We start from the raw sequence: 15,790 nt of genomic DNA on the forward strand, positions 1-15,790 counted from the left end.
TCTCTCTCCACATTTAGGAGCTGGTTTAATCGTCACCAGAACTGTACAAGGCGGTGTCATCAAACTAAACAGACCTGAGCCTTTTTCACACATTACGTAGATCATTTATATAGACAACAAATAATCTAGGTCCAAGGATGGATCCCTGTGGAATTCCACCGCTTACTTTCAACATGTTAGATTGTATATCATTTATTTGAACATATTGATACCGATTTCCTAAATAACCGTGTATGAGCTGGTCCTCGAAATCCATATTTCTCTAGTTTTGGTAAAGCACATCATGATCTAAAGTATCGAAAACCTTCTTCAGATCAATACAAATACCTACAGTGTTTTGTTTTGCTTCAGTTGCTGCGGATATTTTCTCTATTAAGTCCATTACAGACATCGAGGTGGAAGGATTTTTCTGAATCCATATTGATGTCACTCAGAAGTTTATTTTTTCTATATATTTATCTAGTCTCAGAACAAACACTTTTTCTTGGGTTAGTTTTGAAATAGGTTTATAGTTTGGGAACGAGCGCTTGTCTCCATTTTTGAATATTGGAATAACTTTCCTTCTGGAAATATCCCAGTTTTAAATGACTGATTACATATAAATGCTAAAGGCTGTGCTATAGATAATTTCATGTCTATTTCATTTACATCTTTGGATGTTTTCGATGTAAATTTACTAACCAGTTTTAGGATTCAGATAAAGCGAGTTCATAAACAGTAATACCTGGGTTTATATTGTCCCCGTGTTGGTCAATGGTTAAAACCCACATTCACAAAGTCATTATTTAAACATCTGCAGTTTCTTGGATGGTTTAGAGTTTGGTTTTCTCATTTCAGATTTTTCTTTTATAATTGTATTAATCACCGTCCATGTCCCTTTTATGTTTTGCTTTTGTTGTTCTAATAATTGATGAAAGTTCTTTTTTTCTGCTCCTTATGATACTTATTACTTTATATTTGTTCTTTATATTTGTTCTCTGCTTCTTCTGTTCTGACATTTATAAACATTTTCTAATCCTTTCGTTATCCATGGATTCTTCTCATGTTTATTACTTCATTTTGCTTTTTGCATCGGGTAATGTTGGTTAAATAAATCACTGTATCTGCGCAGAAACTTCTGCCTCATTGGGATCACAGTAAACAGTTTCTTCTTTGGTCCCGTTTCAAATTTTGCAGTGATTGTGGCGTCATATTTCGTTTATTTTCATATTTTGGCTCAGTTTCATTTCTTGAATTCAGTTGATTTTGGAAAACAGCAAAACCAGGGAGAAGATCAGTTATGAGGCTGATCAGTCGACCTCCAACTATTTCACCCTTTTATTTGAGAAAACATTATCAAAGTGTGTGTGTCTGTGGTTTACTGATCATTGGAAACATGATCACGTTACTTTACTTCGAGGCATTGAGTACATTTATATGAAGTATTATATAGTTACATTAAGTCCCCACACACTCTTTGATCTTTTGCTGTCGTTGAATTCATTAATGTTTCCATTGAAGATGAATAAGATCAACAGAGGATCTGGAGTTCTATAAACACACACGACTTGTACATTTTTAAATTTTTTGTTCACAATTTCAAGCGTTATAAATTCAAATGTGTTTTCCATGATATGATGATCAGTGATGTGCAGCGCTTTACATGATCAGGAACATACGTGTGTTCAGCTCTGTGGAGACTCCAGTGGTCAGTCCTGTCCTCTTCATCCTTCGCAAAGTGAAATATAACTTAAACACTTTGAGGCCATAACACTTGACATTAATATTGCCCCGTCTGTCTGATTGTTTGGGGAAATGTGTGTCGTCATAGAAACCTTTGAAAACATTAGTAAAGAAAGAATAAGAGCCGTTCAGAAAGTCCAGGGAAACAATAACCAGTGGTTAGTGCTCTCGCTTCACAGCTGGAAGGTCCCGGGTTCGATTCCCACCAGGACGGGGCCTTTCTGTGGAGTTTACATGTTCTCCCCGTGTCTGCGTAGGTTTCCTCCGGGTTCTCCGGTTTCCCCTACCACTAAAAACATGCACAATAGGCCAGGATGAAGGATGTGTGTGAGTGTATGGTGGTGTCAGACGTGTGTAGTCGTGAAAGCGCTTCTGACAGTCTCCCCCAGGGGGCGCTGAAGCTACAAACATAGTTTACACCGAGTGTGGAGTGAATGTACAACTGTCTCATGTAAAGCACTTTGTGACCAAGTCTGTGAAAGGAGCTACAAACGTCTCAAACACTTTTCTCATTTAAATCAGACTCACAAACTTTACTTTACTTTCCTTTTGCCAGAAGCACCAGAAGCCCCAGAAGCATCAGAAGCACCAGAAGCACCAGGAGCACCAGAAGCACCAGGAGGACCAGGAGCACCAGGAGCACCAGGAGGACCAGGAGCACCAGGAGCACCAGGAGCACCAGAAGCATCAGAAGCACCAGAAGCACCAGAGTGGACGGCTGGAGTCCAGCTGTGGAACTCCATGAAACACACTTTAAAAACTTTATCGGTTCAAACGACTCTTTAAGAAACAATAATGAAATCACATGAACTGGAAATGAAAGAAGAAGATTTTGTGTGTGATTCGTGCCCTTGTGACTGTGTGACTGTGACTGTTTCTTGTAAATGTTGTTTGTTTTGGAGAAAGGGGCACACAAGAAGTTTCTCTTCTTTGTGCCCCTTTTCAATTGTCCGAGGATTGTTCTTTTCAGCATTACTTTTTGTAAAAATGAAAGAATATTCAAAAGGATTGAAATTAATAAAAAATGAAATGTGGACCTGTGGTTAATGACTTTATATTTATATAAAAATGAGGCGTTTTATTCATAAAAATTGATCAAATCTAAATAATGTCCAGTTTAAACGTGGTTTTCTTTGTGACATTTTAGTTCCAAAGGTTTGGATCTAGTTTAGTTTTCAATTAACTAGTTCTTAGTAAAAAAAAAAATCATTTATGTAAAACCTCATTTTTAATCTTCATTCTTTTCATAATTTTACTATTTTTTTCCTCAAATTTCCCTCAGTTCTTTGATATTGGAGAGAAACTCGATGTTCTTTTGGTCGTCACCAGTGTTTCCTATTGTTTCATGTCTCTCCTGCTCAGTGTGTTTCTGAGCTGAATGTGACCAGTGTGAGATCAGACTCATCTCATCATCCTGTAAATGTGCAGATTTCTGAAGCAGCAGTTTTTGAGATAATCCGGCTCTTTTCAAAGCTCCATGAAACCGTCAGAATCAGATCTGGAAAATCCCTGTAAAGTTTAGATGTTTCTTTCCTGCTACACGTGGACACCAAACCCGTCGTGATGAACTCAGCCCGACACTCAGAGACTTCACTTTCTTTTATTCGTGTGACAAAGGGAACCGCGGTTTCCTCATAAGCGTTTCCATGGCGACAGATCAACAATAATAAACATGTGCTTTTGTTGTAAAAAGTGCAAATCACAGACGACACTGAACACGACGGAGACGGACGTTCACGGCAGCCAATCGGGACGCAGCACTGGGCCGACGGGGGCGGGGCCTGTGATGTGAGTGGACGGTTCGGTGGAAGTGGGAGCAGTGAGGTCACATCTGCGGCACGACCAGAGAGGACATGGCTGTAAGAGAGAGAGACACTGGGTCAATGTTTCAGCACAACAGACAGGTCTGTGTTTCAGCTCCACAGACAGCTCTGTGTTTCAGCTCCACAGACAGGTCTGTGTTTCAGCTCCACAGACAGGTCTGTGTTTCAGCACCACAGACAGGTCTGTGTTTCAGCACCGTATTTCAGCACCATGGACAGCTCCATGTTTCAGCTGCGTGTTCAGGTGTGCACAGAGCTGTCCGTGGTGCTGAAACACATGCTGGAGTATCTGTAGTGAACCAGGATTGATCTTGTTACAGATTTAAATATTAAGGCTGGATCAAAACATCGTATCAAATCGTAAAACTTTGTGCTGTTCAAGTATCAATACTTCATCAAGTATCTCAGTACTTCAATACTTTAATACTTCAATACTTCAATACTTGTGAGGGATAGTTTTACTGGTCGTTTTTATGCAGAATAAAACTAAATCATGCTTCACACGTACCCAAACACACGTTTAAACACACGTTTAAACACACGTTTAAACACAGCCCAAAGATCAGCTGTGAGTTTGTATCACTCACTTACATGAGTTACATTTGTGTGAATGAAGCAACAACACATGTTGTTGTAAAATGTCGGCTTGTGGGCGGGGACTGTGAGTGGGCGGTACCTTGCTGACATATCGGATTGTGGGCGGGGACTGTGAGAGTGGGCGGTACCTTGCTGACATATCGGATTGTGGGCGGGGACTGTGAGAGTGGGCGGGACCTTGCTGACATATCGGATTGTGGGCGGGGACTGTGAGGGTGGGCGGTACCTTGCTGACATGTCGGATTGTGGGCGGGGACTGTGAGAGTGGGCGGTACCTTGCTGACATATCGGATTGTGGGCGGTGCCTGTGAGAGTGGGCGGTACCTTGCTGACATATCGGATTGTGGGCGGGGACTGTGAGAGTGGGCGGTACCTTGCTGACATGTCGGATTGTGGGCGGGGACTGTGAGAGTGGGCGGTACCTTGCTGACATATCGGATTGTGGGCGGGGACTGTGAGGGTGGGCGGTACCTTGCTGACATATCGGATTGTGGGCGGGGACTGTGAGAGTGGGCGGTACCTTGCTGACATGTCGGATTGTGGGCGGGGACTGTGAGAGTGGGCGGTACCTTGCTGACATATCGGATTGTGGGCGGGGACTGTGAGAGTGGGCGGTACCTTGCTGACATGTCGGATTGTGGGCGGGGACTGTGAGAGTGGGCGGGACCTTGCTGACATGTCGGATTGTGGGCGGGGACTGTGAGGGTGGGCGGGACCTTGCTGACATATCGGATTGTGGGCGGGGACTGTGAGGGTGGGCGGTACCTTGCATGGCGCTGCTGTTGCCTCCGTTGCCGGGGCAACCCTGGGGGGGCGGGGGGGAGGCGGTCGCCCTGACGACGGGAGCGAAGGCGCTTTTCTGCTTCACGGAAAATGAGAAAACTCCGTGAGAAGCTCCACAGGAACTCATCGGGGAGGACTGGGCCACTGCGAGAGAGGAGGGGGAGAGTTCAGCCGAGAGGAGGGGGAGAGTTCAGCCTTCAGAGAGAGGAGGGGGAGAGTAACTGGGGTCAGAGTAACTCACTGTAGGGTCAGAGTAACTCACTGTAGGGTCAGAGTAACTCACTGTAGGGTCAGAGTAACTCACTGTAGGGTCAGAGTAACTCACTGTAGGGTCAGAGTAACTCACTGTGGGGTCAGAGTAACTCACTGTAGGGTCAGAGTAACTCACTGTAGGGTCAGAGTAACTCACTGTGGGGTCAGAGTAACTCACTGTAAGGTCAGAGTAACTCACTGTAAGGTCAGAGTAACTCACTGTGAGGTCAGAGTAACTCACTGTAGGGTCAGAGTAACTCACTGTAGGGTCAGAGTAACTCACTGTGGGGTCAGAGTAACTCACTGTAAGGTCAGAGTAACTCACTGTAAGGTCAGAGTAACTCACTGTGAGGTCAGAGTAACTCACTGTGAGGTCAGAGTAACTCACTGTGAGGTCAGAGTAACTCACTGTAGGGTCAGAGTAACTCACTGTAGGGTCAGAGTAACTCACTGTAAGGTCAGAGTAACTCACTGTAGGGTCAGAGTAACTCACTGTGGGGTCAGAGTAACTCACTGTAGAGTCAGAGTAACTCACTGTAGGGTCAGAGTAACTCACTGTAGAGTCAGAGTAACTCACTGTAGGGTCAGAGTAACTCACTGTAGAGTCAGAGTAACTCACTGTAAGGTCAGAGTAACTCACTGTAGAGTCAGAGTAACTCACTGTAGGGTCAGAGTAACTCACTGTGGGGTCAGAGTAACTCACTGTAGAGTCAGAGTAACTCACTGTAGGGTCAGAGTAACTCACTGTAGAGTCAGAGTAACTCACTGTAGGGTCAGAGTAACTCACTGTAGGGTCAGAGTAACTCACTGTAGAGTCAGAGTAACTCACTGTAAGGTCAGAGTAACTCACTGTAAGGTCAGAGTAACTCACTGTGAGGTCAGAGTAACTCACTGTGAGGTCAGAGTAACTCACTGTGAGGTCAGAGTAACTCACTGTGAGGTCAGAGTAACTCACTGTAAGGTCAGAGTAACTCACTGTGAGGTCAGAGTAACTCACTGTGAGGTCAGAGTAACTCACTGTGAGGTCAGAGTAACTCACTGTAGGGTCAGAGTAACTCACTGTAGGGTCAGAGTAACTCACTGTAAGGTCAGAGTAACTCACTGTAGGGTCAGAGTAACTCACTGTGGGGTCAGAGTAACTCACTGTAGAGTCAGAGTAACTCACTGTAGGGTCAGAGTAACTCACTGTAGAGTCAGAGTAACTCACTGTAGGGTCAGAGTAACTCACTGTAGAGTCAGAGTAACTCACTGTAGGGTCAGAGTAACTCACTGTAGGGTCTGAGGTCAGAGTAACTCACTGTAGGGTCAGAGTAACTCACTGTAGGGTCAGAGTAACTCACTGTAGGGTCAGAGGTCAGAGTAACTCACTGTGGGGTCAGAGTAACTCACTGTAGGGTCAGAGTAACTCACTGTGGGGTCAGAGTAACTCACTGTGGGGTCAGAGTAACTCACTGTGGGGTCAGAGGTCAGAGTAACTCACTGTAGGGTCAGAGTAACTCACTGTAGGGTCAGAGGTCAGAGTAACTCACTGTAGGGTCAGAGTAACTCACTGTAGGGTCAGAGTAACTCACTGTAGGGTCAGAGTAACTCACTGTAGGGTCAGAGTAACTCACTGTAGGGTCAGAGTAACTCACTGTAGGGTCAGAGTAACTCACTGTAGGGTCAGAGTAACTCACTGTAAGGTCAGAGTAACTCACTGTAGGGTCAGAGTAACTCACTGTGGGGTCAGAGTAACTCACTGTAGAGTCAGAGTAACTCACTGTAGGGTCAGAGTAACTCACTGTAGAGTCAGAGTAACTCACTGTAGGGTCAGAGTAACTCACTGTAGAGTCAGAGTAACTCACTGTAGGGTCAGAGTAACTCACTGTAGGGTCTGAGGTCAGAGTAACTCACTGTAGGGTCAGAGTAACTCACTGTAGGGTCAGAGGTCAGAGTAACTCACTGTAGGGTCAGAGGTCAGAGTAACTCACTGTGGGGTCAGAGTAACTCACTGTAGGGTCAGAGTAACTCACTGTAGGGTCAGAGGTCAGAGTAACTCACTGTAGGGTCAGAGTAACTCACTGTAGGGTCAGAGGTCAGAGTAACTCACTGTAGGGTCAGAGTAACTCACTGTAGGGTCAGAGTAACTCACTGTAGGGTCAGAGGTCAGAGTAACTCACTGTGGGGTCAGAGTAACTCACTGTGAGGTCAGAGTAACTCACTGTAGGGTCAGAGTAACTCACTGTAGGGTCAGAGGTCAGAGTAACTCACTGTAGGGTCAGAGGTCAGAGTAACTCACTGTAGGGTCAGAGTAACTCACTGTAGGGTCAGAGGTCAGAGTAACTCACTGTAGAGTCAGAGTAACTCACTGTAGGGTCAGAGGTCAGAGTAACTCACTGTAGGGTCAGAGTAACTCACTGTAGGGTCAGAGGTCAGAGTAACTCACTGTAGGGTCAGAGTAACTCACTGTGAGGTCAGAGTAACTCACTGTAGGGTCAGAGGTCAGAGTAACTCACTGTAGGGTCAGAGTAACTCACTGTAGGGTCAGAGGTCAGAGTAACTCACTGTAGAGTCAGAGTAACTCACTGTAGGGTCAGAGGTCAGAGTAACTCACTGTAGGGTCAGAGTAACTCACTGTGAGGTCAGAGTAACTCACTGTAGGGTCAGAGGTCAGAGTAACTCACTGTAGGGTCAGAGGTCAGAGTAACTCACTGTAGGGTCAGAGTAACTCACTGTAGGGTCAGAGGTCAGAGTAACTCACTGTAGAGTCAGAGTAACTCACTGTAGGGTCAGAGTAACTCACTGTAGGGTCAGAGGTCAGAGTAACTCACTGTAGGGTCAGAGTAACTCACTGTGAGGTCAGAGTAACTCACTGTAGGGTCAGAGGTCAGAGTAACTCACTGTAGGGTCAGAGTAACTCACTGTAGGGTCAGAGGTCAGAGTAACTCACTGTAGGGTCAGAGGTCAGAGTAACTCACTGTAGGGTCAGAGTAACTCACTGTGAGGTCAGAGTAACTCACTGTAGGGTCAGAGGTCAGAGTAACTCACTGTGGGGTCAGAGTAACTCACTGTAGGGTCAGAGTAACTCACTGTGAGGTCAGAGTAACTCACTGTAGGGTCAGAGTAACTCACTGTGGGGTCAGAGTAACTCACTGTATGGTCAGAGTAACTCACTGTGGGGTCAGAGTAACTCACTGTAGGGTCAGAGTAACTCACTGTAGGGTCAGAGTAACTCACTGTAGGGTCAGAGTAACTCACTGTAGGGTCAGAGTAACTCACTGTAGGGTCAGAGTAACTCACTGTAGGGTCAGAGTAACTCACTGTGAGGTCAGAGTAACTCACTGTAGGGTCAGAGTAACTCACTGTAGAGTCAGAGTAACTCACTGTGGGTCAGAGTAACTCACTGTAGGGTCAGAGTAACTCACTGTAGGGTCAGAGTAACTCACTGTAGGGTCAGAGTAACTCACTGTGGGGTCAGAGTAACTCACTGTGGGGTCAGAGTAACTCACTGTAGAGTCAGAGTAACTCACTGTAGGGTCAGAGTAACTCACTGTAGAGTCAGAGTAACTCACTGTAGGGTCAGAGTAACTCACTGTAGAGTCAGAGTAACTCACTGTAGAGTCAGAGTAACTCACTGTAGAGTCAGAGTAACTCACTGTGGGGTCAGAGTAACTCACTGTAAGGTCAGAGTAACTCACTGTAAGGTCAGAGTAACTCACTGTGAGGTCAGAGTAACTCACTGTAGGGTCAGAGTAACTCACTGTGAGGTCAGAGTAACTCACTGTAGGGTCAGAGTAACTCACTGTAGGGTCAGAGTAACTCACTGTGGGGTCAGAGTAACTCACTGTAGGGTCAGAGTAACTCACTGTAGGGTCAGAGTAACTCACTGTGGGGTCAGAGTAACTCACTGTATGGTCAGAGGTCAGAGTAACTCACTGTAGGGTCAGAGGTCAGAGTAACTCACTGTGAGGTCAGAGTAACTCACTGTAGGGTCAGAGTAACTCACTGTAGGGTCAGAGTAACTCACTGTAGGGTCAGAGTAACTCACTGTAGGGTCAGAGTAACTCACTGTAGGGTCAGAGTAACTCACTGTAGGGTCAGAGGTCAGAGTAACTCACTGTAAGGTCAGAGTAACTCACTGTAGGGTCAGAGGTCAGAGTAACTCACTGTAGGTCAGAGTAACTCACTGTAGGGTCAGAGTAACTCACTGTGAGGTCAGAGTAACTCACTGTAGGGTCAGAGTAACTCACTGTAGGGTCAGAGTAACTCACTGTAGGGTCAGAGTAACTCACTGTGGGGTCAGAGTAACTCACTGTGGGGTCAGAGTAACTCACTGTAGGGTCAGAGTAACTCACTGTAGGGTCAGAGTAACTCACTGTAGAGTCAGAGTAACTCACTGTAGGGTCAGAGTAACTCACTGTAGGGTCAGAGTAACTCACTGTGGGGTCAGAGTAACTCACTGTAGGGTCAGAGTAACTCACTGTAGGGTCAGAGTAACTCACTGTGAGGTCAGAGTAACTCACTGGGGTCAGAGTAACTCACTGTAGAGTCAGAGTAACTCACTGTAGGGTCAGAGTAACTCACTGTAGGGTCAGAGTAACTCACTGTGAGGTCAGAGTAACTCACTGTAGGGTCAGAGTAACTCACTGTGGGGTCAGAGGTCAGAGTAACTCACTGTAGAGTCAGAGTAACTCACTGTAGGGTCAGAGTAACTCACTGTGGGGTCAGAGGTCAGAGTAACTCACTGTGGGGTCAGAGTAACTCACTGTAGGGTCAGAGGTCAGAGTAACTCACTGTAGGGTCAGAGTAACTCACTGTAGGGTCAGAGTAACTCACTGTAGAGTCAGAGTAACTCACTGTAGAGTCAGAGTAACTCACTGTAGAGTCAGAGTAACTCACTGTAGGGTCAGAGTAACTCACTGTGGGGTCAGAGGTCAGAGTAACTCACTGTAGAGTCAGAGTAACTCACTGTAGAGTCAGAGTAACTCACTGTAGGGTCAGAGTAACTCACTGTAGGGTCAGAGTAACTCACTGTGGGGTCAGAGTAACTCACTGTGGGGTCAGAGTAACTCACTGTGGGGTCAGAGTAACTCACTGTAGGGTCAGAGTAACTCACTGTAGGGTCAGAGGTCAGAGTAACTCACTGTAGAGTCAGAGTAACTCACTGTAGGGTCAGAGTAACTCACTGTGGGGTCAGAGTAACTCACTGTAGGGTCAGAGTAACTCACTGTAGGGTCAGAGTAACTCACTGTAGGGTCAGAGTAACTCACTGTAGGGTCAGAGTAACTCACTGTAGGGTCAGAGTAACTCACTGTAGGGTCAGAGTAACTCACTGTAGGGTCAGAGTAACTCACTGTAGGGTCAGAGTAACTCACTGTAGGGTCAGAGTAACTCACTGTAGGGTCAGAGTAACTCACTGTAGGGTCAGAGGTCAGAGTAACTCACTGTAGGGTCAGAGGTCAGAGTAACTCACTGTAGAGTCAGAGTAACTCACTGTGGGGTCAGAGGTCAGAGAAACTCACTGTAGGGTCAGAGGTCAGAGTAACTCACTGTAGAGTCAGAGTAACTCACTGTAGGGTCAGAGGTCAGAGTAACTCACTGTAGGGTCAGAGTAACTCACTGTAGGGTCAGAGGTCAGAGTAACTCACTGTAGAGTCAGAGTAACTCACTGTAGGGTCAGAGTAACTCACTGTAGGGTCAGAGTAACTCACTGTAGGGTCAGAGTAACTCACTGTAGGGTCAGAGTAACTCACTGTAGGGTCAGAGTAACTCACTGTAGGGTCAGAGTAACTCACTGTAGAGTCAGAGTAACTCACTGTAGGGTCAGAGGTCAGAGTAACTCACTGTAGGGTCAGAGTAACTCACTGTAGGGTCAGAGTAACTCACTGTAGGGTCAGAGTAACTCACTGTAGAGTCAGAGTAACTCACTGTAGAGTCAGAGTAACTCACTGTGAGGTCAGAGTAACTCACTGTAGAGTCAGAGTAACTCACTGTAGGGTCAGAGTAACTCACTGTAGGGTCAGAGTAACTCACTGTAGAGTCAGAGTAACTCACTGTAGGGTCAGAGTAACTCACTGTAGGGTCAGAGTAACTCACTGTAGGGTCAGAGTAACTCACTGTAGGGTCAGAGTAACTCACTGTAGAGTCAGAGTAACTCACTGTAGGGTCAGAGGTCAGAGTAACTCACTGTAGAGTCAGAGTAACTCACTGTAGAGTCAGAGTAACTCACTGTAGAGTCAGAGTAACTCACTGTAGGGTCAGAGTAACTCACTGTAGGGTCAGAGTAACTCACTGTAGGGTCAGAGGTCAGAGTAACTCACTGTAGGGTCAGAGTAACTCACTGTAGGGTCAGAGGTCAGAGTAACTCACTGTAGGGTCAGAGTAACTCACTGTAGGGTCAGAGTAACTCACTGTAGAGTCAGAGTAACTCACTGTAGGGTCAGAGGTCAGAGTAACTCACTGTAGAGTCAGAGTAACTCACTGTAGAGTCAGAGTAACTCACTGTAGAGTCAGAGTAACTCACTGTAGGGTCAGAGTAACTCACTGTGGGGTCAGAGTAACTCACTGTGGGGTCAGAGTAACTCACTGTAGGGTCAGAGTAACTCACTGTAGGGTCAGAGTAACTCACTGTGAGGTCAGAGTAACTCACTGTAGGGTCAGAGTAACTCACTGTGAGGTCAGAGTAACTCACTGTGAGGTCAGAGTAACTCACTGTAGGGTCAGAGTAACTCACTGTAGGGTCAGAGTAACTCACTGTGGGGTCAGAGTAACTCACTGGAGGGTCAGAGTAACTCACTGTGGGGTCAGAGTAACTCACTGTAGGGTCAGAGGTCAGAGTAACTCACTGTGGGGTCAGAGTAACTCACTGTAGGGTCAGAGTAACTCACTGTGAGGTCAGAGTAACTCACTGTAGGGTCAGAGTAACTCACTGTAGGGTCAGAGTAACTCACTGTAGGGTCAGAGTAACTCACTGTAGGGTCAGAGTAACTCACTGTAGGGTCAGAGTAACTCACTGTAGGGTCAGAGTAACTCACTGTAGGGTCAGAGTAACTCACTGTAGGGTCAGAGTAACTCACTGTAGGGTCAGAGTAACTCACTGTAGGGTCAGAGTAACTCACTGTGAGGTCAGAGTAACTCACTGTAGGGTCAGAGTAACTCACTGTGGGGTCAGAGTAACTCACTGTAGGGTCAGAGTAACTCACTGTAGGGTCAGAGTAACTCACTGTAGGGTCAGAGTAACTCACTGTAGGGTCAGAGTAACTCACTTTAGGGTCAGAGTAACTCACTGTAGAGTCAGAGTAACTCACTGTAGGGTCAGAGTAACTCACTGTGAGGTCAGAGTAACTCACTGTAGGGTCAGAGGTCAGAGTAACTCACTGTGGGGTCAGAGTAACTCACTGTAGGGTCAGAGTAACTCACTGTAGGGTCAGAGGTCAGAGTAACTCACTGTGGGGTCAGAGTAACTCACTGTAGGGTCAGAGTAACTCACTGTAGGGTCAGAGTAACTCACTGTAGGGTCAGAGGTCAGAGTAACTCACTGTAGGGTCAGAGGTCAGAGTAACTCACTGTGGGGTCAGAGTAACTCACTGTAGGGTCAGAGTAACTCACTGTAGGGTCAGAGTAACTCACTGTGGGGTCAGAGTAACTCACTGTAGGGTCAGAGGTCAGAGTAACTCACTGTGGGGTCAGAGGTCAGAGTAACTCACTGTGGGGTCAGAGTAACTCACTGTAGGGTCAGAGTAACTCACTGTAGGGTCAGAGTAACTCACTGTAGGGTCAGAGTAACTCACTGTAGGGTCAGAGTAACTCACTGTGGGGTCAGAGTAACTCACTGTATGGTCAGAGTAACTCACTGTGGGGTCAGAGTAACTCACTGTGAGGTCAGAGTAACTCACTGTGGGGTCAGAGTAACTCACTGTGGGGTCAGAGTAACTCACTGTAGGGTCAGAGTAACTCACTGTGAGGTCAGAGTAACTCACTGTAGGGTCAGAGTAACTCACTGTAGGGTCAGAGGTCAGAGTAACTCACTGTGGGGTCAGAGTAACTCACTGTAGGGTCAGAGGTCAGAGTAACTCACTGTAGGGTCAGAGTAACTCACTGTAGGGTCAGAGGTCAGAGTAACTCACTGTAAGGTCAGAGTAACTCACTGTAGGGTCAGAGTAACTCACTGTAGGGTCAGAGTAACTCACTGTAGGGTCAGAGTAACTCACTGTAGGGTCAGAGGTCAGAGTAACTCACTGTAGGGTCAGAGTAACTCACTGTAGGGTCAGAGTAACTCACTGTAGGGTCAGAGTAACTCACTGTAGGGTCAGAGTAACTCACTGTGAGGTCAGAGTAACTCACTGTAGGGTCAGAGTAACTCACTGTGGGGTCAGAGTAACTCACTGTAGGGTCAGAGTAACTCACTGTGAGGTCAGAGTAACTCACTGTAGGGTCAGAGTAACTCACTGTGAGGTCAGAGTAACTCACTGTAGGGTCAGAGTAACTCACTGTAGGGTCAGAGTAACTCACTGTAGGGTCAGAGTAACTCACTGTAGGGTCAGAGTAACTCACTGTAGGGTCAGAGTAACTCACTGTAGGGTCAGAGTAACTCACTGTAGGGTCAGAGTAACTCACTGTAGGGTCAGAGTAACTCACTGTAGGGTCAGAGTAACTCACTGTAAGGTCAGAGTAACTCACTGTAGGGTCAGAGTAACTCACTGTAGGGTCAGAGTAACTCACTGTGGGGTCAGAGTAACTCACTGTGGGGTCAGAGTAACTCACTGTAGGGTCAGAGTAACTCACTGTAGGGTCAGAGGTCAGAGTAACTCACTGTAGAGTCAGAGTAACTCACTGTAGGGTCAGAGTAACTCACTGTAGGGTCAGAGTAACTCACTGTAGGGTCAGAGGTCAGAGTAACTCACTGTAGGGTCAGAGTAACTCACTGTAGGGTCAGAGTAACTCACTGTAGGGTCAGAGGTCAGAGTAACTCACTGTAGGGTCAGAGTAACTCACTGTGAGGTCAGAGTAACTCACTGTAAGGTCAGAGTAACTCACTGTAAGGTCAGAGTAACTCACTGTAGGGTCAGAGGTCAGAGTAACTCACTGTAGGGTCAGAGTAACTCACTGTAGGGTCAGAGTAACTCACTGTAGGGTCAGAGTAACTCACTGTGGGGTCAGAGTAACTCACTGTAGGGTCAGAGTAACTCACTGTGGGGTCAGAGTAACTCACTGTGGGGTCAGAGGTCAGAGTAACTCACTGTAGGGGGAGCTGGAGCCGTTGATAAACCCCGGGGAGCTGCTCAGGTTCATGTTGTTTCCGTTGTAGCCGTTGATGTTTCCGTTGCTGCTGTAGCTGGAGTTCTGAGGAGTCGAACTCGGGGCGTAACCGCGAGGAGAGACGCTGCTGGAGCCGCGGCTGTATCCTGGAACTGAAACATACCGGAAACTCAAACACCTGGAACTGAAGCGGAAACGGGTCAGGGTAATCCTGACACTAATGCAGAAACGCCACAGGGAATAAACACCTGGATATGACTGCCCTGAGCCCATTTAGGAACTAGCGTTCCACACCTCCTCCAGCTGTTCTGACCCTGAGGCCACACCTCCTCCAGCTGTTCTGACCCTGAGGCCACACCTCCTCCAGCTGTTCTGACCCCGAGGCCACACCTCCTCCAGCTGTTCTGACCCCGAGGCCACACCTCCTCCAGCTGTTCTGACCCCGAGGCCACACCTCCTCCAGCTGTTCTGACCCTGAGGCCACACCTCCTCCAGCTGTTCTGACCCCGAGGCCACACCTCCTCCAGCTGTTCTGACCCCGAGGCCACACCTCCTCCAGCTGTTCTGACCCCGAGGCCACACCAGGCCAGCTCGGAGACATAGTCCCACCAGCGTGTCCTGGGTCCACGAGGCCTTGTCCCACTAGGACAGGCCTGGAACACCTCCCGCGGGAGGCGACCAGGAGGCATCCGGAACAGATGCCCGAGCCACCTCAGCTGCTCCTTTCGACGTGAAGGAGCAGCGACTCTACTCCGAGCTCCTCCCGGGTAACTGAGCTCCTCCAGCCACCCTGCGAAGGAAACTCATTTCGGCCGCTTGTATTCGCGATCTCGTCCTTTCGGTCATGACCCAAATCTCATGACCATAGGTGAGGATCACATGACCATAGGTGAGGATCACATGACCATAGGTGAGGATCACATGACCATAGGTGAGGATCACATGACCATAGGTGAGGGTCACATGACCATAGGTGAGGGTCACATGACCATAGGTGAGGATCACATGACCATAGGTGAGGATCACATGACCATAGGTGAGGATCACATGACCATAGGTGAGGATCACATGACCATAGGTGAGGATCACATGACCATAGGTGAGGATCACATGACCATAGGTGAGGATCACATGACCATAGGTGAGGATCACATGACCATAGGTGAGGATCACATGACCATAGGTGAGGATCACATGACCATAGGTGAGGGCGGGAATAGAGATACTTGAACTCCTCCACTTGAGGTAAGGACTATAATAATATAAAGGATGTTAAATATAAAGAGTATGATAATAATATAAAGGTTGTTAAATATAAAGAGTATGATAATAATATAAAGGTTGTTAAATATATAGAGTATGATAATAATATAAAG

General features: G+C 46.9%; 1 protein-coding gene across 2 annotated transcripts in view; it reads right to left on the reverse strand.

Annotated features, from left to right (window-relative positions):
- Nucleotides 1-3,336: 3,336 nt before the first annotated feature.
- Nucleotides 3,337-15,790, reverse strand: part of LOC306978221 (transcription factor COE3-like) — a 72,724-nt gene continuing 60,270 nt past the window's right edge. For both annotated transcript variants that reach the window (XM_079576747.1, XM_079576746.1), the window contains exons 14-16: nucleotides 14,396-14,566; nucleotides 4,908-5,069; nucleotides 3,337-3,579 (exon numbers count right to left, since the gene is read on the reverse strand). In XM_079576747.1, the coding sequence (XP_079432873.1) occupies nucleotides 3,548-3,579; nucleotides 4,908-5,069; nucleotides 14,396-14,566 (365 nt within the window). In that variant the 3' untranslated portion in view covers nucleotides 3,337-3,547. The remainder of the gene's footprint in view (nucleotides 3,580-4,907; nucleotides 5,070-14,395; nucleotides 14,567-15,790) is intronic.

The sequence above is a fragment of the Gobius niger genome (genome assembly GCF_951799975.1).
Source record: "Gobius niger genome assembly, chromosome: 19".
Classification (NCBI taxonomy): Eukaryota; Metazoa; Chordata; class Actinopteri; order Gobiiformes; family Gobiidae; genus Gobius; species Gobius niger.